This window comes from Stegodyphus dumicola, chromosome 8, assembly GCF_044657685.1.
Source record: "Stegodyphus dumicola isolate Sdum_Otavi_A_Nest chromosome 8, ASM4465768v1".
NCBI classification, from domain to species: domain Eukaryota; kingdom Metazoa; phylum Arthropoda; class Arachnida; order Araneae; family Eresidae; genus Stegodyphus; species Stegodyphus dumicola.
Window position 1 is genome coordinate 101,184,981 of NC_140775.1, and position 24,285 is coordinate 101,209,265.

A 24,285-nucleotide genomic window follows, 5' to 3' on the forward strand; every position below is an offset into this window, starting at 1 on the left:
TTGAAAGAAATGTTTAATAAAGTAAACAAATAAATATTAAGCCTTTTTTTTTTGTAAATTTTGATACCCTTTAGATCATAATTGTTCTTTATTTCATAAATTACAGTTTCATATTTTTAATTTTAGAATTTCTGCATGCCATCTTACCAGATTTAAACTGATGATCTATAATCCGGAAAAATCGATAATCCGGAATCGCCGAAGTCCCGACGAGTCCGGATTAACGACTTTTGACTGTATATGCATATTTAGCTTCATTTGTATGTCAACAATAACTTTCTTTGATAATATGTATAAATATGCATTTATGTATATATATTTCCATACTTGCTATGAGCTCTGCTTTAACATGTATGAATTCAGATGCATTTAAAAGCGAATTTCAGTTTCTAATAGCAATAATCCTAAAAAAATTAATATATTTATCCTGAAAGAGCAGAAAAACAAAACAATCTATATCATTAATACAGATTAACATATTACAAATGAATAAGAACTCTACCCCACTTTTCACTAAATTTTTAGGATTATTTAAGTATTTACTTTTACTGCAGAAATAATAAAATATTTATTTTCAATAAATTGTTATTAATAAATTATTATTAATCCCCTCTAGCAGCCCTACGGGTTCTCTTCTTATAATAGTAGCCTTCTGAGTGATGAGGGTTTTTAGATATGTCATGAAGATCTGTATTTAAACAGCATTTAGTAGCTAAATTTGTATAATTACTTAGTTTAGTACCTATTTTCATAAACTTACATCCATCAAAATAAGATTTACATTATTAAGGAAAGTAAGAAAGCAATATATCTAAAATTATGAGATAATATATACTAAGGTAAAAAAAAAAAAAAAAAAAAAAAAAACCTCATGACTGGATATAGTTGGTCACGTGCTCAGAAAGTTCTTAACAGATAACAGCATGCAGAAGCAAAGGCCTAACACACTCTAACAAATCATAATAATTCTACCTGAATCTTCAAAGAAACATGTGGTCTGGTATTGCTATGGTATAATAACAAAATACCATTTCTGTAGGCATCTTCCTATCTGCTTTGGCACACTGTGAACCAAAACAGGCAGAAAGAAGAATGACTGGAAACAACAGTTTGGTTTGGTGGCATCAATACATATTACATGACACCTTCCCATTCTACCAGATAAACAATGTGACTTTCTTAATGCATTAATTGTTCTTTGTGACCATCTGCACTGGCTCATCCTTTATACTCTATTGACTTTATTAACTATCTGTCCACTTATTATTATTAATGACGAGTCACTTGATAAAAGACCTGTTTCATTATATTAATAAACTGCAAACACATATGTAGGCCTTATAAGATTTTATTACTTAATTGATGCAATACCCAACCATCAAGCTCTTTGATTAACCCAAGCTCTTTGATTACAAATGTCTAAAAATCCTTTTAGTACTAATTTTTAGTTTCTCACCAAGTTTATATTCAGCCAAATGATGATTGCTGTCCATCACCTTGTATATATTCTCATTCTGTGGTAACAAGCAATCCAACACAAATGTTGCATGTAAAGTTCAATATTAATACAGTACAAAGTCTTTAACCCGTACGTCCATAATCCAGAATGATCTATAATCTGCACCTCAAAGCTACAAACGTTCTGCACATGCGTAGCGTTTACGTATACACATATACTTTTAGGCATGCGCATAATACGTTTACACATGCGCGTTTAATGTATAACAGACGGTGTAAACTAGGCTAAAATTATCTAATTATCTATTTCAGTAATGTTGCAGATTGTGTTGTTTCTTAATCTTCTAATTGGATTTGGCTTATTACTTTTTGCAGACAGTTAGAGCATTTTTATAAAAAGTAAGCTTGAACTTTTGATTATGTCAAAAAGATTTTCTGGCTCTAGAGCTGCCAAAGGATCTACAAAGTGAAAGCATGTTTCGATGTCCATCAAACAAAAAGTGGAATTGCTACAAAAAATGGATAAAGGCATGAAGAAAGTGACAGAGAGGTTAGTGAAAACAGAAAAATTTTGATTGACAAGTTAGTCGGTATTCTCGGCACCGCAATTACAGGACTGTGTCACTGAACAATTGCAGAACTTTGTAACTGAACAAGAAATTATGTCTGTTTATAGAATTAAAGAGAAAGTATTAGCACATAAAACGAAGCAACTTAAACAACTTACATTGAAAGAAATGTTTAATAAAGTAAACAAATAAATATTAAGCTTTTTTTTTTTTTTTTTTTTTTTTTTTTTTTTTTTTTTTTTGTAAATGTTGATGCTCTTTAGATCATAATTGCTCTTTATTTCATAAATTACGCTTTCATATTTTTAATTTTATAATTTCTGTATGCCAGTTTACCAGATTTAAATTGATGATCTATAACCGGGAAAAATCCCTGATCCAGAATCGCCGAAGTCCCAACGAGTCTGAATTAAAGACTTTGTACTGTAATATGAAGAAATTTAATTTAGGTATGTACTGATTATAATAATTAATGCTTTAGTCAAGATTTGTGAAGCTCAGAGCTCGAGAATTTAGGATGGAAAATTAAGTATGTCTTTACAGTTGATTCATTAATGTGGATCTGAGAGAAACATTCCTTTTCATTAGGGCTGTTACTGCGGCATATGATAAAGACTGGAAAGTTAGGTTTTTTAAAATGAAAACTTTTTTCTCCCTTAAAGTGGAAAAATGGCATTGATCAATGAAGGTTATGAACTCATAAATGTATTATTATTTTCTAATGTGCTATAAAATTTATTTAGAATTTTTCTCAGTGCACTTATATTAATTACAATAATTAATAATTAATACAAAAATATTAACGTAAAATATGTAAAGACTAACTCTTTGAAAAAACTTGAGATAATGAGACAATCTTCCCACTTGCAATTTTTGCAGAAATTTCAGATATGCAAGAGAAAAATTTTCATTTTATGTTTAATATTTTAAAAAATATATTAACATTACAGCTTACCTTTTTACTATATTGCAGTTAAATTTTGCCCCCAATTTTTCAACAAGTGGCTTAAAAACCTGAAGAAAATTTTAAACAGAAAATTAAATTTTAAGTACATAAAATTTTACAGAACTGAATATCAGAACACTATTAAAATAAAAATTTAGAAGAATCAGTGCAAAAATATTGGAAATTTGAAACTGTTTGTTCAATGAGAAAAATTTTAATTTCTAGTGCCAAAGAAAATAAAAATATAAACAATCTTACATGGTACAAAAAAGAAAAAAAAAAAAAAAACTAAAATATATTTAAGTTATTAAAAGGTTGACATAAAAAATTAAAAACTCATAAAGGTATTACCATTATTGTGTGGTCTATTTGAGGTGCCATATCAGCATTTGTGCCACCTCTAAAATGCAATTCTGAGGGTCCATTAGCAAAAAGAAGGCAGGGAAAGGATACTTGAAATAACAACATCACACTCCTAAAATAATTGTTAAATATATATTACTAGTTACCACAAAAATTTTACATACTATCTAAAAATATATAAAAACTTTCTGATGAAATATTTTTTCATATAAAAAAAAAGGACAGATGATAACGATGAAAATCAAGTAATTGCTCATAAATGATTATGAACAACATGCTAAAGCTGATATTTCCAATAAATTCAAAAACATTCTACACTGAAATTACATTTATATCATTGAGATATAAAAACACAGATATCTCTCATTAACTGTAAAGATAATAATTATGTCTCTGTGACTAGTTCATATTTATCATAATACCTACATAATATGGTCTAAAATTTAAATGCTTATTTACTTATATCCATTCAAAGACGTTAAAATTATACACATACACAAACAGAATTTATTAGCCTACAACTCTGAATCAGAATGCTGCAGACATTTCTCAAGCACACTGTGCCTATTAATTTTCTAAAATTTTTTATTAGCCAAACAAATCAATCAAATCTTTGTTCTTAAATAATCATAAGAGCAAAGATAATTATTACAATTTCGCTGTTCGAATTAACATTTTCCATTCGATTTACATTATGAAAAATGAAAATTATTAAACAAAGTATCTGGCTGAATTATTAAACTAGTCACAAGCTTTCTAATTGTACATTATAAATAAGGACAAACACATCAAAAAAGCAAATGTGTTGTTTACTAACATAAACAAACAAACAAAAAAAAAAAAAAAAAAACACTTGATATTTACCTTTCTTATGATAAAAGGAAAAAACTTAAAAGATTTTAGCCTGACAAAAATATCTTATGGCCAATATGAATGTATACCATATATACCCGCGTATAAGTCGACCCCCCCCCCCACTTTGACATGAAAAATTCGTAGAAAATAAGAAACTCGCGTATAAGTCGACCCCCCACTTCCGAAATCGATCGAGAAAGTTCGGAAAAAAATTTTTAAGTACTACATTTATTCAAAATCATCTGGGAAAAAAAAGTAAATATATGATAAAAAATACCTTGGTAAATAAACAAAATCAAAATCCTTCAACGTCCTATTCATGGCCAGATTCGCCAAACATTTCATAGAACTCTTCTGTCGTCATTGGCTCGTCATCATATATATTTTCAGTCTCGAACTCTGTATTGTTACAATCACTATTAGAGCCTTCGTCGTCATTTTCACTTTCAAAAACAGCATCATCTTCCGTGCCATCTAGTTTGTTGCTAATACAACATTTTTTAAATGATTTTATAATCATTTTAGAGGGTATTTCGTTCCAAGCATCTTTAACCCACTGAGCAATTAATGCAATATCGGGCTTTTTAATGTTGCCTCCCTTTGTAAATGTTGGTTGACCGGAACTAATCCACTCTGCTCAATATTTTCTAACATTTACTTTGAAGGGCTTATTGAGGCAGACATCTAGGGGTTGAATGACGGATATCAATCCTCCCGGAATTACGGCCACAGTCGTTTTTAGGTGTTTTGTCACTTTTGTCACTTCTTCAGAAAAGTGTCCACGAAAAGAATCGTATAATAAAAGAGAAGGTTTTTTGAAAGCTGCTCCCGGTCTTTTATCCCACACATTTTTAAGCCAATCGACTGTTCTGTCAGCATTCATCCATCCCTTTCAATGGGTGCGAACCAGCACATCTGATGGAAACACAATGTTTTTCGGTAAAGTTTTCCTTTTAAAAATGATCAATGGATGAAGCTTACTGCCATCAGCCAAGCACAAAAGAATGACCATAAAATGGGATTTTTCATGCCCGGTGGTTTTTATCAAAATGCTTTTTTCCCCCTTGCAGTCAATTGTTTTATTTTCTGGTAGATCGAAACACATGGGGGTTTCGTCCATATTCTCTATTTGGGAAAGTTCGAATGAGGTCCTTTTCCTTACATCGATAATGTATTTTTGAAACTCCATAACCTTTGCTTCCAAATCAGATGGTAACTTTTGCACCAGTTTGGTGTGTTGGCATAAACACAAACCATGTCGATTCATAAATTTAGTGCACCAATGTGTTGACGCCTTTTTCGATTTCGGTATTTTTTGTAACTTTACTTTATTCTTGCACCAATCGCGAATCAATTTTTCGTCAACCCCAAACTGACAAGAAGCAGCACAGTTATTAGTCTCTTCCGTGAAAGAAATAACTTTTAACTTAAATCCAGCAGTGTATGACTGACATTTCTGTTTAACTACCAATAAATCAGCCATATCAACAGAAACAAGAAAGGAAACAAAAACGCACTGACAAGAGCGAGTAAGATTTAATAATGGGGCACATGATTCTAGCAAAGAATCCGTCGAATCTGGACGGTTATTCTACGCTACGAGAGTCGACAGCAAGTTGTGGGCCGCCAGATGTCGCTGCGAGTAGAAAACAGGTCTGCCCGACATCCTATATTCTCTGAGTATGGAAGTTGTCGAAAGCGGGTGAAAAAGTGTTGCCGCGTCATCAATCAGGGTTGTGCAGTTGACATACTAAGTAGACAATGGCTTTGTATGTGTTTTCGCTGCTGATTTTTTCATATTTAAACGAAGAATATGGTTGTAGATCTCTGAATCGGTAGCGAATTTATAGAAAATATGTTGATGCATTTGCTCTGCCAAAAGATGTTTTCATTGTGTATTTCAGATTGCCAAAATTTATAGTTATTTTAATTTGGGATGAACTGAGAGAGTATTTGAAGCTACATTCAGAAAACAAGAACGCGATTTCTACTGAAAGAAAGGTTATACTATTCCTGAAATTATAGATATAAATTGTAATTGTATGCTTTAAAAATGTAGAAGATAATAAGTTTATCAAGCACATAAACCTTCTTCGTTTAATACAAATATAGACATCCGATAAGCTTCTACTTGATTTATGTACAGCAAGAATTATGTTTACTTTAAAATCTAACAGTTGAATACCTTACGAATAATACTGTGAACACAAAAATGTCGTTCATTATTACGCGAAATTCACACTACTGTAAAATAAAAATTAATAATAATAATAATAATAATATTTATTATAAAACGATAAAATAGATTTATAATATTTTTTTCAGTAGCTGTATTACTACTAGTGTGATACTTTTAAAAATAAGTTTTTAGCCCAGAGTTTAATTTCTTTTTGCCATTTTGTGGCGTTTCACGATAAATGGCGTTTCACTTTTCAAATCGTTGCCACCAAGTATTATCGCACTCTATTACATTTAAAGAAATTAAATAATGAGGAATCTGCAGAATGTATGAATGTTTCTCGCACTGTGATAAAACAACGGTTACCTAGAGCCATGAAATTCTGAATAACATAATCCTCCATCCTAATATAGGCATCTAGAGGCCCAAATTTGCAACTGGGAATTTGTATTATCCATTTCATATATCATATTTTGTAAAGCATTTATGAGTTTTTTATTAAGAAACCCAACGATTTCAAAGCGAGCAATGGCAATATTGTACGGAAAAAACATTTTCATCTCTAGAGCGCGAGACTATGTATCGGAAATTCTAAAGATATGCTAGTTTTAAATTATATGATATTGCTGTTGAATTGAATTTCATGGTTTAAGTGCAGAAAACATGATATTTAATAAATAAAGGTAACACGCAAAACGTTAAAAAAATGGCCCTTTGGGAGTAATATAAAATCTGAAGGCTTTCATATTATTATTATTATTATTATTATTATTATTATTGGTGTGTATGTGTGTGTGTAATTTTAAGACGTTTTAAAACTGGTTTCTAAGTGAGGACTTTCTAAGGGAAACTGGCTCGTTACACATGGGGAAAGCCACGAAAACGCCGGCTAGCTCGTTCGCGGGATTCGAACCTCGGACCAAACTACCTGCGTTCAGCGACTCTACCGCTCGGCAGCTGGTGGGCTTGTTAGCAGAATTATACTGTATTATTATTGTATTATGCTATAAAGTAACAATGCTATAAGACTGAGGGTTTGTTCATGGAATAGTACTTTTGTAACCTATTATAGTATTAAAAAATCATTGTTTCTTTGCAAACTTAAAAAAAAATAATAAAAATAAATAAATAAAAAATACTATTCATAGCATTCTCATTTTTATATTGTAAAAGAGATATTGATTATTATTGGTTTTCTATTTAAAGTGTGTCGAAACACTGGTTTGATAAGGACTTCAACTGCAGGAGACCTACACTGATTATTTTTACTTTAGTACTTCCAATGTGAAAATATTACTATCTTTTAATTATTTTCACAGAACAAAATCTTTTGAGAAGGAAGAATATTTAAACTGAGCAGTTCTTATATGTATACAAAATTAAAATAACAGCAATGTTATATTGAAAAAAAAAGATATTAGTAGTTGTGTGACAAAAATTGCAAAACGAATTAATCACACATACAGGATAGATTAGTTTAATTTTGGTTATATATTTTATATTGAAAAAATATTTTCTTTCATGTTAATTATAGAATAAATTATTTAAAATAAAGCATTTTTATGCATGTGCGATAATTGAATGCAGCAGCAATAGGCCATACTGTAATAGCGAATGAATTTTATTTCTTTTCCTGAAAGAGATAATTTTCATAGAAAAAGAAAATAAAAAAGGGAAGAAATATTTAAAAAAGAAATATTTTCTTTCTAATTTCTTATTTAAAGAAATATTTTTCGAATAGTAACTGTAAAATAAATTGCGGGAAAACAGTTTTAATGTAAACAAAGGGAAAAAAAAAAAAACTTAGTTTGCTATTAGATTGTAATGCAAATTAATCATATTATAAATTTAAATAATTAAAATTGTTTATTTCTAAAAGGATTTGAAGTAAGCTTAATTCATTTACTCTTATCTATTTACCATTGCTTTCATGGTATTCCATATCACTCTTTATTTCTTTTAGCTCTAAATTCCTGCGTTAACTTTCCCATTAAAAAACAAGATTTTCTTTCACATAACACAGCAGCATATTCTACTGCGTGTTGGTCATAATACTGTTTTGTGCAATTTTTTTTCGAACTACAAATGCAGCGTGTGAGTTAGTGAAATAATGGGAGAATATTCCTAGAACTTCAGCCAGCGTGCGCTATAAATTTCATCACTCGTCTGTACTGCGATTGGTCTAAAGCTCCTTGAAGCCTTGTCCCTTTCAGTAAAGTTAAATGGACCCACCCGCCTTCCAACTGAGGACCACAGAATGGCTTTCTCCGATAAGTTGTGATGGCTGTCCATACCGGTTTTTTTGAATCAATATTGTTCGCTCAAGTTGTAAACAGATCCAGTGATCATAGAATAGGCGTCCTGGACGTTAAACCGAAGAGTTTTCTGCCCCCGAATAACCAATCAGCATCCAGCAGGCAAAAGCGTCGCCAACATATCCAAAACGCAGGATAATTAGGGAAAAATGATTGTATATAGTAACCTTCTAGAATTTGTTCCGGAAAAGATTCACGTACGTAAAATCCATCTGCATTTTCCCTTTTTAAAAGTTAAAAGAAATATTCAAAACTATTCAGTTATTGCGTGGGCTATTTTTTTAAATTTTGACGTGTACGCCTGTTAACAAAAGTATTTCATGAATGAACAATAACTATTATAAAGACTTATACGTATGTAAAAACTACCTGGATTTCTCTTTTCTTGTCGTGTTGTCGAAACTTTTTTTATTGCTCGATTGTTCGGGGGGGGGCGAAAATTCTTTGGTTTAATCGAAACTAACTGTAGTTAAAGTATGAAACTCTGTGATTAGTTCGTCACATAATTTAAGTCATGAAATTACTTCAACTAAGTGACTTATTTGATAAGTCTTCCAATTTGAGTGCGGAAAGAAAACAACTGCATTATATAAAGAAATTTGAGAACTTCCGATTCTTTAAATTTTTTATGGCCCCGTGTATAAGTCGACCTCCCACTTTGAAGTCTTTTTTTTGTCCAAAATATCTTGACTTATACGCAGGTATATACAGTAATAGACTATGTGGTTAGAGTAGATTGAAGGATGCCCCTTGGATTATCGCTAAGTTGTTGTTTCATTTATGGTAACCTGAGTATTTGAATGCTATGGAAACCTTATTATGAGGTTATTGGTTGCGTAATTGTGGTGAATTGGAATGATGGGGCGGATTTTGGATAAGAAGTATGTTGTTATTTTGTGGTTTACATGGTAAAATGGCTGAATGTTGGGTGATTAATTTTAAGTTTCTGTACGGTTTGGAACAAAAGCATTAATTGACTGGTGTGTAAATGAAGGTTTACTTAGTTGTCATTACGAGTGTCCTGTTTGTAGGAAGGAAATATGTATGGTCGAACGTCAGAGGATACCTGCACTATGAAGTATATTTTTTACTCTTATTTTTGTGAATTTATGTGGCGATGCCAGTATACAAATTCTAGTTCAGATAATTTTAGGAAGTTTTTGGCTGCTGTTAAGGAATTTTGTTTGACTGAAGATAGGGAAATTTGTAAATAAAGTAAGTGGATATTTCCTTTGTATAGTGCTAAGATGAATTTCCTTTTTTATGTTATTTCATTTTTTGATTTAAAATGAAGTTTATCAAGATTGTATATTTTTTGTTGGCTGTTCCTTTGACTTTTTAAGTGAATATAAATGTGTGCATGGACAAACTCAAGGGAATGCATAATGCCCAGTTTGTGCAATTTTTTGATTTTTTGATTTTTTTTTTTTTTTTTTTTTTTTTTTTAAGTGAAAATAGTTTGATGTGTACATGAATACAGAGTTTGAACAATTATTTGACTTGTTATTTTAGATCTGCGTAGCCGTGTGCGCAAAAATCGCCGCTACACAAAGCCAAAATAGTAAGTCAAAGAATTGCACAAACTCGGCATCCATGTACCGCCAAAAATCGCCAAGGGGCATCTGTAAATATATTTTGACCAATTATTTATTTGAAAAATTAACATTTTCATATATACATTTATAAGATTGATTAAAATTTTTGCATTCACTATGAAAAATTACAAAATTCCACAAATAGTTCATCTACATCTTTTCAGAAGTAAGCCTGAAGAAAATTATCTGTCCTCATTGACATTAATCATAAATATAATATCAATACAGATATGTTATTACAAAGAAATAATTCTACATTACATACACACATTAACCCCCAGCATACTGCTCAATTTTGATGCTGAAATATGCGGAATTTCTTTTATTTTCTCTATCTTCATATATTATTATTCACATTGTTATAAACAAAATAAGTATGATGGCGGAATTTTAATACTTTTTAAATTTTAAATAAAGTACAATATGGCTCGCGCGATTTTAGCGTGCATGAAATAAAAATACACAGCATCTTTTTTATTTTGATAAATATACATGGTAACTAATTTGTACAGTTAATAATATTACTTGAACCCACTTACTGTTATACAGTCAAAAGTCTTTAATCCAGACGTCCATAATCTGGACCTCAAAGCTACAAACTTTCTGCGCATGCGTGAACGCATAATGCGTTGACGCATGCGCATAATACGTTTACGCATGTGCGTTTAATGTATAACGGACGGTGTAAGATAAGCTAAAATTATCTAATTCAGTTAATGTTGCAGACTGCATTGTTCCTTAATCTTCTAATTGGATCTGGCTTATTATTTTTTGCAGACTAGAGCAATTTTATAAAAGTAAGCTTGAACTTTTGATTATGTCAAAAAGAATTTCCGATTCTGGAGCCGTCAAAGGATCTACAAAGTGAAAGCATGTTACGATGTCCATCAAACAAAAAGTGGAATTGCTGCAAAAAATGGATAAAGGCATATCCTTTGTTTCTCTAACTATTCTGAAATCTGTTTATCAATTTCACGCTGCTCTGCGGGGCTGGGGGAAAACGTCGTGGCGCGCAATGAACTGGAAGTTGATCTGTCAGCACTATCCTCATCTTCAGAGCAGATGTTTTTATTTTAAATAAACTTACACACGCAAATAAGAGAAATAAACTTACACACGCTATTTTCATGCGACCTGTATTACAAAAGGATTTAGTAGCCCATAGAAATCGTGAGGAGCCATACGCGGAGGGTTAAATGCTTACATAAGCATACATTAAATTATATAAATTAATATAACAAATATCCTTACTTATAATTGTACAAATTATAATACATATGTTTGCCACTTAATTTTTAGATTTGTTAGGTAATAAAACAAGCATACATAAGAATTTCTTAGAATAAGATGATAAAAAACAGCTTTACTAAATCAGTTAGTTACATCATGCCACTTGAATAAAATTATGCAATTCTGGTTCATTTAAGGTTGGCCCATCTATAACCAATAATGAATAAGATACCTGAACATTGGTGATGTAATTCAAGTTTAAACCCCAGCAAGGGGAGTGGCTGCATAGATGTGTTTTGTGGATTTACAGATGTGGAACATAAATATGAGCGAATTTACCTTAAAAAAAATCCATAAAGATATCTCTCCCCTTTAGCAGATAACTCTCACATAATTGATTAGAAATAATTTGGAACTGATCGGATTCATATTAACCTTTTGAAGTCGGGATGACCATTATAGTGGCCATAGAGTCCTCTCTTTGAAAAGACGGGGTTGTCCACTTTAGTGGCCATGTCTTTCCCCCCCCACACACACACACTTTCCAGGCTGAAAAGTGAGGTGAAATGTCAAATTTGACGTCCCTGGGGTTTTAACCACTTATCTCTTTCAAAGGTCTTTTTTTTTGCGACATAGATACACCCCTCTGAGAATCCATTAAACTACACACAAGAATCTTTGTTGCAAATAGGAGGTGATTTCTTAAAGAGGGGAAAGCATTCGATTCAGGATTCCCCGTCCTTTGGTAGCTTTTACTGCTACCAAAGCCCCGGCCTCAAAAGGTTAAACACAAGAAAACTCTTTGCCTTCAAAAAAATCACTTTTACAAAAAATTGGACCATATTTATCTTATCATACGGGCACCAGAATTTAGAGGTGGCAATATGTTTTTAACCCTTTGATGGTTATGAACGAGTTCAGCTCGCAATCGAATCGTGCTTCATAATGCGCGCAAACGAGTTCCGCTCGGGAGCAAGATTTTGACCGAAATGGTTAGTAACGAGCACTACTCGCGTAGTGAAATTTTTCCCCAATGCGCGCTGACGAGCTGACTTCGTTCGCCATCATTATTCTGCACTGATTGTGTTTCAAACGAATGTTACTTGCAAAATTTAGTTAGTTTTACTGTCTACAGATGGCAGTACGAGTTCCATGAATTTCTTTCCATAATGAAGGTGGATTTCTTTTTTTGACCTTGTTCATTTTATACGTATTTTGGCGTGGTTTTTAGGGTGTTTGTACAGTAAAATGGCTCAAAAGCGAAAGTTAGATAGGTATGATGATGATTATGATTGTGATACAGAAAGCTTATCAAGTTTTGAATCTGATGAAGACTTTGTTCACAGTATTTCAAGCTCAGAAGACAATTCAAGCGATGAGGAAGATTTTTCGAGTGTTCGACAGTGGTGTATAATTGATTCAAGTTCTCACGCTCCTAGCCGATTTAGTTTTACTGGTGATGTAGGCATGAAAGCTTGCGTGACAAATATTTCTGAAATTCTCTATTAGAAAGAACCTACTAGACGATGTGTGGTATGTTGCAGCAAAAATGATGCTAATGGAAAAAGAATTCGCCATGAAACACGTACGTATTGCAAAGACTGTAATGCCCCATTATGTGCAATTCCATGTTTTAAAGTATATCACACACAAAAAGCTTTTTAGGTAATTACTGTATTTATACTGTGCTTCATAAAGTTTTACATTAGTTGTATTTATTTAGTCCTTTCAATTTAATATTTGTCTTATATTTATAATTAACTATTATTATTTATATAATTGGTTATAATCATTTATAATTTACTTTTAATAATTATTTTAAAGTACGTAAAAACTGTTATTTATGTACTACAAATACTTTAAGAAATTTTTAAAACACGCGAGGCAAGCTATCTACGGCATCGCCAGAGAAAGGTGACATTTTCGGAAGAACAGCGGGGGAAAATAGCTGCCATTTTCGACTACTGTTTACTCCTAATGCTGCGCGAATTAAGTAAACGGAAACTGCTCCTTTCCATAACCGTCAAAGGGTTAAATTAGAAACTGATCAGTAAAATTTAGGAATGAAAAAATTTTTAAAATTTAGGGAAAACCATGAGCAGCAGAATTTAGGGGTGAAAAAATTTAGAATTTAGGAATGCACTGTTCAGCAGAATTTCCAAATGGCAAAATGCCTAGCACCAGCTCTGCAACCAGTTGAGAAGAAATTCTAAGAAAATATAATTCATTGATTACTTAATTAAGTTATAACTGTTCTCACCCTGCTGTACCTGGGTCAGCAGAATACTTTCCAGCTACAATTGCACCAGGGTGGAATGTGATTTCAGTACTTCCTACTTCTGCTCCAATCAAATTCCCATTGCATAGGTCTCTAACAAGATTTAAACCAGCAAGATGCTGAGGTCTGAAAAATAATTAAATACTAGTATCAACATTTTTAGTTAAAAAAACTATTTCTTGTTACTCACATAAAAGAGGAAAGTAAAGAGGAAGTTACTCATATTTTATGACATACTCTAGGATATCAATTTTCTTCTGATTATTAAATTTATTACACATTTTTTACTTCTAATCATTATCACAAAACAGTGGTTTTACCATCAGAAGTAAAGTTTTTTAATTACTGTATATCACACATTAAATCAACTTTGCATTGCAGTAAATATTTGACTGCTTAAACAAATTTATAGGCTTTGATGGGAAGTTTAATACGAGGATTAACCGTTCAGTACATCAATTATTGCGCTAATGTAAAAAGATTATATTATTCTGTATATTACCTAAGGCCAGGAGTGCTCCTCCCTGCTCTGATGTTGTAAACATTAATCGGCTTCTTCAGAAGAGCACTAAATGCTACAGCCATCCTCAAAATCTGCCCACCCTAATCGAAAAGAAAGATATTTTATATTTAAAAATCTTATTCTGAGACCTGAGAGCACAAATACACACAAGTATTATATCAACATAATAAAACTATTTACTCCTTCCATTAAACCACCATCGATTTTAATAATATCTTGAGACATCTTGCAATGTTCGATTAGAAAACTTCGAACTAATTTCTTAGTTTTATTAAATCGCGTAACATAAAATCGCCAATAAATCGCCACAATTATTCCCCTGAATAAAGTAAGTAATCATTATGTGAGCCGGTGTTGCCAGATATTCAGTTTTAATTTACTAGACAGACAGACAGACAAAGTAGACAGATGTCTTGTTTTGCACCCGCTAAGTCTTTCTGCACCGATGGGCGAAAAATCAAGCATAGGTGCGAAGGAAAGGTATATAGAAAGAGGGGCAATTTCGTATTTGAGGAGAGTAAAAAGGAACTTCGTACATCTTGTACGAGTTCAAAAGGTCAGGAAGAAAAGATGGGAAAAAATAAAATTTAAAATAAATGGCCCAAAAATAATAGAGGGAAAAAAAAAAAAAAAAAAAAAAAGGGCTTATAGAAAGAAAGGAAAAGTAGGAAATATCCTAAAATACGATTGTGTCCATGAGTGTAGTTAAAAGGAGAAGAAACTGTCTTCATTTACAATAAATAGTGTCTCACATGTGTGTTTGTGTAGTGAGTGTGTTTGGTAATGGTGAATAGATGTGTTACTGGGGAAAAAACAAATATTGACGGTGTTAAAATGCTTCGTATCAAGGTATTTAGCATGGAATATAAAGTAAAATGTACGCTTGCATCCTGAGATATCAACAAAGGTCATCAAACAAAAGTATATATTAATTTAACCAAAGTAACTTATGCTACTTTCATTCTCAACATTTTCATACATTTTTCAAAAAAAAGCAGCAGACTAACAACATAGAACCATATACAATACAAGACCACAACCGCACACACCAAAAAAAAAAATATATATATATATATATATGTGTGTGTGTGTGTGTAAATTACTGAGTATATGTATTAAAAACACAAATTAAACAGTATTTATTAATTTAACTATCATAATTTATTACAAGATTAATTATTTTACTATCATAATTTATTACTAGTTAAATAATGTTAGTATAACACAATGAGGCACACTGTTATTTATATAAGCTCATAGTTCTAAGAATTCATTTAAGGCGGTGAAGAATAAACCATCCCTTACATATGGACATTTAACAGATAGCAAAGAACAGTATGAGAAAAAATCGGTGAGGTATAACATTATTTAAAGGCGAAATTATATTCAAGCGATCTAGAAAGAAATGAGAATCCAGAAGATCCGAGAGGGAAATAGCGCGATGCCCATATTATCCCTCTCATCCCCAAATTTTCCCTCTCTCGAGATTCCTTAAGGGCTTTGTAAGTGTTGACAGACGAGAACCGATAACGCTGGCGTCTGTTTGGAGTTGTAATACACAAAGGAAGCCACAAGCAATGGCAATTTCAAGTATTTTTTAATGCTTTAAACTGATGAAAAATTAAGATTTATTGATTTAAATGCACTTATTTAAAGAAATTTGATTTAGTTTAGATGAAAGAAAAGTACTTATCTTAAAATTCCAGGCTTTTGGAGTATATCCTTACATTGTCCGCTGTTTTATTCTCGTCAACATCGTAGCCGAAATTCATTGGAATGATATAGGTGTTGTAGGGGAAAAAAACATTTTTCAAAGAAATTTAATTGATAATCACCAAGAGGAAAGGAAATATTTTCACTTTTTTACGGAGCGCAGCGATCGTGCTGCCGCTTGCCTCGGTGATCGCAGACCTCCTCTTTAATTTACTAAATTTCAGATGTTAGGATACCGCTTTAAGGGGTTACAAACAAAACATCTGTCTGTTTATGTGAAGATATGGCTTGCTGAAAAGTACTTTTAATCTTTCGTTCATCGGTCCTAACTCAAAAGATCCTGCGCTATTGAGAACGCATTTTCTCATTTATCATAATTCATTTTCTCTAGCAGTAGAAATAGTTAAAAGTAGGGCTGTTTAAAATTTATTAAACTGCAATGCGCTGCTTAGAGTTTTGTACTGGCGTTTACCATGTCTTACTGAGAACAACTGTCCTTGGTCTTTTATATTTGTAATTTTCGATAAGATCATAATTACTTAGATTACGTATTAGTTCATACGGAATTTGCCCGCCGAGAAAAAGAAATTACATGTTGCCCTTACAATGAAGACATCCAGCATTTGCACCAAAATATATACAAATAAGGACACTGTTCAAGCCAATGAAATCCTTTACTTTCCTAATGAATATTCTTTCGGAAATCTTATCAAACAGCAGGTGGTAGATTAATAGGACGGTAATTGTCTTGATAAAAAGGATCTTCACCAGATTTGTGAAAAATGACACTATTTGATATTTTCCATCGCTTCGGAAGATACTTGTGCGTCAAACAGGTAATACTGAAGCAAGTAGTATTAATATATAAAAAGAAGTAAATAATATATAGTTTATGAGATGTAAAATTTTACGAATAAGCTTTGTTAGGTTGTACTATAACATCAAACTAATACAGGTCCATTAAAAAAATTTAAAATTAAACTTTTATTTTGGCACATGTCAAGTTATGTCATATAATTATCAGAGTCGTAGCTAGGGTTTTCAGCGCCCAGGGACAACTGAAGATTTCGCTCCCCCTACTGCTTGCCAAGGATGGAAAACATTTAATTATAAAATGTCCTAACATCAGTTTGGCGCCCCTTGGATTCTGCGCCCGGGGACAGATGCCCCCCTCTAGCTACGCCTCTGATAATTATGCAAAGTCCATTTGCTCTACGATGGGCTGGTGTAACATTTATAAGAAATAAATTATACATAACACAACAGCCTGAAAATTGTCTCTACCAGAAGTAACACTCATGTTCTAAAACATACGCCTAAAAATATAAGCCTCTTTAAGAAATTAGAAAAGCCTCTTTAAGAAGATTTATAAGTGAATACTTAGAATCCTTTATGGAAAAAAGTCATTAAAAGAAAGTAAAGTCGATTACGACTATAAAGTTAAGATCAGAGAGAGCACACCGACTCTACTTTATGCCTAAGCGTGCGGTTTGAAAATTCCTGGGACGTCACGACTTCTAATCGTAAAGAACTTCGGAACGGAAGCAGTGGTTCATTGTTGCGTTATGGGAATACTTGGATTATTCACAGTTAGGCTAAATGCATTTTAGAGACATTACTTCATTACCTTACTTCTGTAGATTTATATTTTTCTAATAATATCAACATTTTTAGGCGTATGTTTTAGAACATGTGTGTTACTTCTGGAAGAGACCATTTTTTTTAATGGACCTGTATTAGTTTGATGTTATAGTACAGGCTAAAAAAGCTAATTGGTAAAATTTTACATGACACAAACTATACATTATTTACTCCTTTTCATACGTTCATTTACTTGATTATGTGAATGATTTAATTGCATGTAGTATTGGAATAACTCATCCTCGTTATTTTCAACAAAAACTCCTCATTTTATAATTCATCAGAGTCTACATAAAAAATTGTGATTATCATTAATGTGTCTTGTGTAAAAATTGTCAGTGTTATGAAATAAAAAGGTCTTTGATTATCGCTGCACATTATACATTATGTTCAGTGATTTATCTTTTCATTTTTGTCGTCTAAACTTTTGTGAAACTCATAAGATATTATTCTTACAACAGGTAGAGCTTTATGTGCTGAATAAGTAAAAAACATTCCAGACAGTTGTGGATATTCTGAAACTTAATATCATAAAAGTACTTACTTTATTTTATTTTCAGTTTCTGCTTTTAAATACACGCATACTGTCAGCCATCTCAAATGCGTTTTTTGACAAGAGTTTTCTTGCAGCCCTATTCTTAATTTAGCATGAGGTTATACTGGTTTTAAAATCACATTTTCATACTTATTTAACTATTCTTCTTTTACAATTCAAGATAATTTCATCTGCAATATAAAAATTGTAAGCCTCACAGTATTGCGTGCGTACGGGTTCGTTTGAATTGAATGCACAAGTCCGATAAAAACTGAACAAAATTTATAATTATCAGAACAAAAATGCTTAATTTTCCTCAGATAATCGTTCAGTATTACAATATCTCACAGTAGTTATCATTTAACTTTTAACCGGACAGAGCTTCGAAATCTAACCTTTTGTTTTCGGGAAGAGTCTGGAGGATATCCGCTGCATCTGCTCTCAAAGAAGCAACGAGATGACAGGCCTTAGCTTGGGAATCCCATCCATTCGCATCCGTCACGATAGAAAATTGTATCCTAGACACTTGCCAGGAGGTCTTCCCGTCATATGTAGATAATTTCAGAACGGGATGAGCAGGCATTGGTAAAAATTTAAAACCCTCAGAATTGCCCCCTTCCCAAGGACTGCACGTCCCGGGCAGTACAATCCCTGGACAGGAAGCCAAACTTACAAAAACGGCATAAATGAAATAACTAAAACAAATCAAATGCAAAATACAAATCAAATACAAAATATAAATCAAATACTAAATACAAATCAAATAATAAATACAAATTAAATACTAAATACAAATCAAATACTAAATATACATTTAGGAACAAAAAGGACCATAGTCTTATATTATTTACAATTATTTACACTAGGTACTATGGCCATAGTAATGAGTTAACCTGTCGTAATGAACGACTTTAGGTGTAGAGTTCGAAGACTTGCGGATCCGAACCATGACGTCATTCAGTCTGTTCAGGACTGTATATGGACCATCCGAAGGTGACTGTAATTTAGGACTGAGTTCTTTTCGTTGAATCGGGTTTCACAATCACACCTTGTCTCCTTCTTTAAAGGCCTCATTCAATTGAAACAGCGATGATCGCTCAAACAGCGATCGTTGTATTAAGCATTAGCGATCACTTTTGAAAACGAGTGATTTTTCGTATTCATTTGAAGCACTTCTCTACCAGTCGAACTCGTAGGGGTTGCCAGAGGTTACTTGATGCGCGATGCTGTTTGTCACGTGATCGGAAGTTGCGTTGGTTTCGAAATAACCAATGAAAGAGCTACTAGATGTGCAGGTAGACTCCTCGTAACAGTTCTTTAGGGTTGCAGGTCAGGTTTGGTGTGCCCTCTTTGGCTTTTCAGCGCTATTGTTTCAAATTTTTATCCATGAAAATTCTTCAAAGGTATCATTTTATTTTAATTCCTTTATGAAAACAGCTAACATAAGAGACACATTCCATTCACATAAATCATATACATGTGAAAAATATAGGTCAAGTAAGTTTTACGTGCATACTGAATAAAAAGTGATTCAAAAGACCTTTTAAAGCAAAAGAAAAGAAAAATGTACCTAGTTCTATTAACAACTCAAAAAATACAATGTAATATATTCTAAAAGGAAAATTATATAATACATAATGATATGATGTAAATTACATATATTTAATAAATACATAAAACTCTATAATGAATAATGTTCATAACTATATAATAAACACTAACACATATCACATCATGGTACATAACACTGCTATGAAAGGAAGAATTTTTAATTAGAAACATACCTTTTATATTTATTCGATAACATAGACGAATAAAACATATAAAGATGACAAGAAGTTATGAAAACACGTTATGCAACTTAAACAGTAAGAAGCCTTTTAAGTTATTGTAATATCATAAGGCACTGATTAGGAAGTAAATATCATTTTTTTCATTCTTTTACATCAGTAATAAGTTTTTCATTAAAAACTTTAGAAGTGAAAGCCAAAACAACTTTATTATTGGCGCCTCTGATACAAGGTCACACAAAAATAAACTTGATTTAGCAAATTTCTAAAACATTAAAATCAAAAGTAGTAAATTACAGTAGCATATATTATTAAATTATTTTAATTACACATAAAAATTGTCTGAATTAAATTAAGAATAAGTGACTAAGCTTGTGCAGCATTTTAAAACATATTTTATGTTGATACATTGGAAATAAATTTTCAGCAATCGCAGTTAAATGAAAGAGCTGGAAATATAGTCTACATGATGTATAAATACGGTTAAAATTATTCGTTAAATACCTAAATTGATGCTTATCTTCTTCAAAATGAATATAAATACGATATATTTATGTAACTTTAAGGGAAACATTATATAATGCATAATTTCAATCATATTATCCAATGTTTACATTTCTTTCTTTTTTTTTTTTTTTACATTGGAGGCCGACTGACAGATTTGGCGACAATATAATAGGGTCAAAAAATAACATACGATTTTAAACCATGAATACCGCATTAAAATTTAAATAAAAAGTCCACTTCATAGTTATAATCACGCAAAAAATTGAAATTAAATGTAAAATATAATTATTTAAACTTTGTCCTTTCGCGATAATAACAATAAAAAAAATCACATCAGCGTCTACTTATCGCTGTCGGTATCTGTGTATTGACTATACACATTCTGATATTCATTTTGTACATATAAATCAGTTTGTCATTAATTGCAATACTTAAATGATAATACACATTTCGCTGAAACATGAACATTTATTTTTTTAACAATTATGAAAACATACGAAGCTGAAAGTGCTTCAAAGCGCACGGTCTTGCGATCGGAATCTATTCCCAAAGGACAAGAATTAATTACCCATTTTCTTCGTATTTCTTCATTTCTCGGGAAACAGAACATACTAAAGTTATTTTTGGAACGATATGAATAATTTGATGCAGTGCATACACGCATATTTCTCGGAATTAGGTAGCAATCCATCACCACAAATGTAAACAACACAACGCTAAATCAATGTCCACTAGCAACAAGTGCACTTAATTTGGATACAACACAGATGATGTGTCGGCTGCCCTTGCTAGGATCCTTATACACCCTATACTTTGATATAAGTTGCTGCTCACTCAGCAGATCTAAAGCATTTTCTTTAGCACACTTGATTTCTGTCCTCGTGAAAGCACAAACAACACAGCCGCCATATTGATTTGATCGTTTTTCGCCGCGGAATGATGAGTTCCAAGTGATCACTATGAGAACAAGCGATCGCGAGCTCAGAGTGATCGTTATGTTTCAATTGAATACCAAAACAGCAAAATCAATCGCAACTGATGACGTATGACGACTAACGATCACTAAATGTTTCAATTGAATGACGTTTTACATCTATGTCCAGTAGGTCTCGTGTCGTATCTTGTCTTCACCTTCTCCGTCGCCAAGTTGACTCGCTCTCGTGCAGAACGGTGCATCACCTCAAATCGGGACTGGACATCTTGGATGTATTCATCAGGCGATGAAGGCGCATCCGTAGGGCGACCAAACAGGCATTCACAAGGCTGCTGACGAAGGTCTCGACCGAAGAGCATCTGGGATGGAGAATAGCCGGTAGTCTGGTGTTTCTCTCTGACCCTAGTATGATTTCGGCAGCTTTCTGAGCTGGGTCTTTCAGACAAGGCGTCGGAGTTTCCATTTGAATATCCCTTCTGGCGATGGATAGTCATGTCCTCAGATGTTGAAAGCAGTTTGTTGTTTTTGATGCCTAAGGAAAAATTGTATTTCCTTAAACAGTCCGAGTATGCATGGATCTGTAATATCCGTGATATATGCCGTGTGATGGTAGGCGGCACTTCCAAACGTGATGTTCACGTTTAACTTCCCAGCTATGTCGATCTTATCACCGGACGCTGTCTGAAGGGTAACACAGAATGGCGTCCAAATAAGTTTATCTTTAAACTGTTCAGCTAAATCTTTCTTAATGATGGTAACATTAGCTCCTGTGTCAACGATCATATTGCAAGGAACTCCATCGATATGCCCATTGATGGACAGTCCGTTACTGTTGCCACTCACAGTAGAAATCTTGAGCGCTTTAAAACAAGGTTTTTCATTATCTGCAACCTCCGTTCCTTGATATGGCCATTAATTTGTTTCCTGCGTCGTTGCTGAGAAATGGTGTCAATTTCCGTACGCTGGGGTGTTCTGCAATTCTTTCGTACGTGGCCTTCAGTTCCTTAGTTCCAGCTCTTTGGTTTCTTGTCAATCCTTTTCTGTCCCATGGCATTTAGTTGTCTGTTTAACCCGCCTTTCTTATTTTCCGCGTTCTGGTGTTTTCTGCAGTTCCTTCATATGTGGCCTTCAACACCGCAGTTCCAGCACTTTAGGGTTGGTTTCTTCTCTTCAATATTTCGCCTCAAGGCATTTACTGGTCTTATCAAGTCATTCATTTTATTATATGTACCACATTTCAGATCTGTACCACCTTCAGTACCACATTTCCAACATCTTAGAGCCACTTTGTTCTCACTCCCACTCCCTAAAGCGTTGACTTCTCTGGCTAATTCATCTAAACGAGCCATCAGTTGATCCACTGGCTCGTGAACTCGCACAGCTCTGATTGGGTAGCGATCTCTACGAGTTGCTTGCTGGACTGCATCGAATTTCATGGCGTACACTAAAGCGCATTTCAAATCTTTAACATGCGCCATTCGCAGTGCTTTCTGTATTTCAGGGTCCCGGATGCCATCGATGAAATATTGCAGCGACAGGATTTCTTTTGTTTCTGTCGGGCACTCTGAAAAGGCGAGATGGGATAGCCTTTCAACATCTGTGGCGAGTTCCTGGAGTGTTTCTGTGGGCTTCTGTTGGAGGGATTTTAATTGAAGCCTGCTGTAGTCTTTTAAACACTTCTCCCCAAAGCGCAGCTCCAACGAGCCGGACAGAGCTTCGAAATCTAACCTTTTGTTTTCGGGAAGAGTCTGGAGGATATCCGCTGCATCTGCTCTCAAAGAAGCAACGAGATGACAGGCCTTAGCTTGGGAATCCCATCCATTCGCATCCGTCACGATAGAAAATTGTATCCTAGACACTTGCCAGGAGGTCTTCCCGTCATATGTAGATAATTTCAGAACGGGATGAGCAGGCATTGGTAAAAATTTAAAACCCTCAGAATTGCTTCCTTCTATCGCTATGTTCTTCTTCAAAGTGTCAGCTTCTTTGGCAACAGCCGCAGAAACCCTTTCCTCAATTTGTTGTTCGATATGTTCTTGGACGACACAGACTTTTTCTTCAATTTGTTGTTCAATTCGATGTTGGACGGCTGAAACTCTTCCTTCGATTCGTTTCTCCACTGTAGAAACTCTCTCTCTTCTATTTGATCTTTGACAGAAGAAATCTTTTCTTCAATTTGTTTGACTTTATTTTCGACAGCTTCTATTCTGTTTTCCATAGCCTCGAATTTATTTTCTATTACGCACAGGTCATATCTCTTTTCATTTCCTCTTGACCTGTTTTCATATCGTCTTTAAATGATGCTTGGCCAGCTTCCATATTTTCTTTGAATGCAGCAAAAGCAGTAATGAGCTGCTTCAATTGTTCCTCCCTCGCTCTAGCAATTGGCATTCAAACTCCACTCCTTAGGAGAAAAAATTGTTGCGTGCGTACGGGTTCGTTTGAATTGAATGCACAAGTCCGATGAAAATTGAACAAAATTTATTATTATCACAACAAAAATGCTTAATTTTCCTCAGATATTCATTCAGGATTACAATATCTCACAGTAGTTATCTTTTAACTACTCAAACGTTCAAGAGAACTTAATTCAAAACAGCTAGAGAAAGCTATTCCGCGAATTCGCTACAGTCATCAAGAGCAGTTTTCTAAACAAACTCTTAAATCAACAGCAAACTAACTAACAACAACACGAACTGAGAGGTTTTCCTCCTTTATATAAGATTTTAAACCTCGCGCGAGAATTTTCTGGAACTTTCTCGAAATGAAAAAGAGATATTTATTTATTAAATGTTAAATGCACACCCTCTTGTATTTTTAACCTTCCGGCTTAGCTTTCTTTTAATATTCGACC

At 33.1% G+C, this 24,285-nt stretch overlaps 1 protein-coding gene across 1 annotated transcript in view; it reads right to left on the reverse strand.

Moving 5' to 3' along the window:
* Rtca (RNA 3'-terminal phosphate cyclase) overlaps positions 1–14,675 on the reverse strand; it is a 53,749-nt gene extending 39,074 nt beyond the window's left edge. The window contains exons 1-5 of the mRNA XM_085822188.1: positions 14,492–14,675; positions 14,291–14,391; positions 13,771–13,914; positions 3,325–3,448; positions 2,983–3,041 (exon numbers count right to left, since the gene is read on the reverse strand). Of these exons, the coding sequence (XP_085678314.1) occupies positions 2,983–3,041; positions 3,325–3,448; positions 13,771–13,914; positions 14,291–14,391; positions 14,492–14,536 (473 nt within the window). The 5' untranslated portion in view covers positions 14,537–14,675. The remainder of the gene's footprint in view (positions 1–2,982; positions 3,042–3,324; positions 3,449–13,770; positions 13,915–14,290; positions 14,392–14,491) is intronic.
* Positions 14,676–24,285: the final 9,610 nt, after the last annotated feature.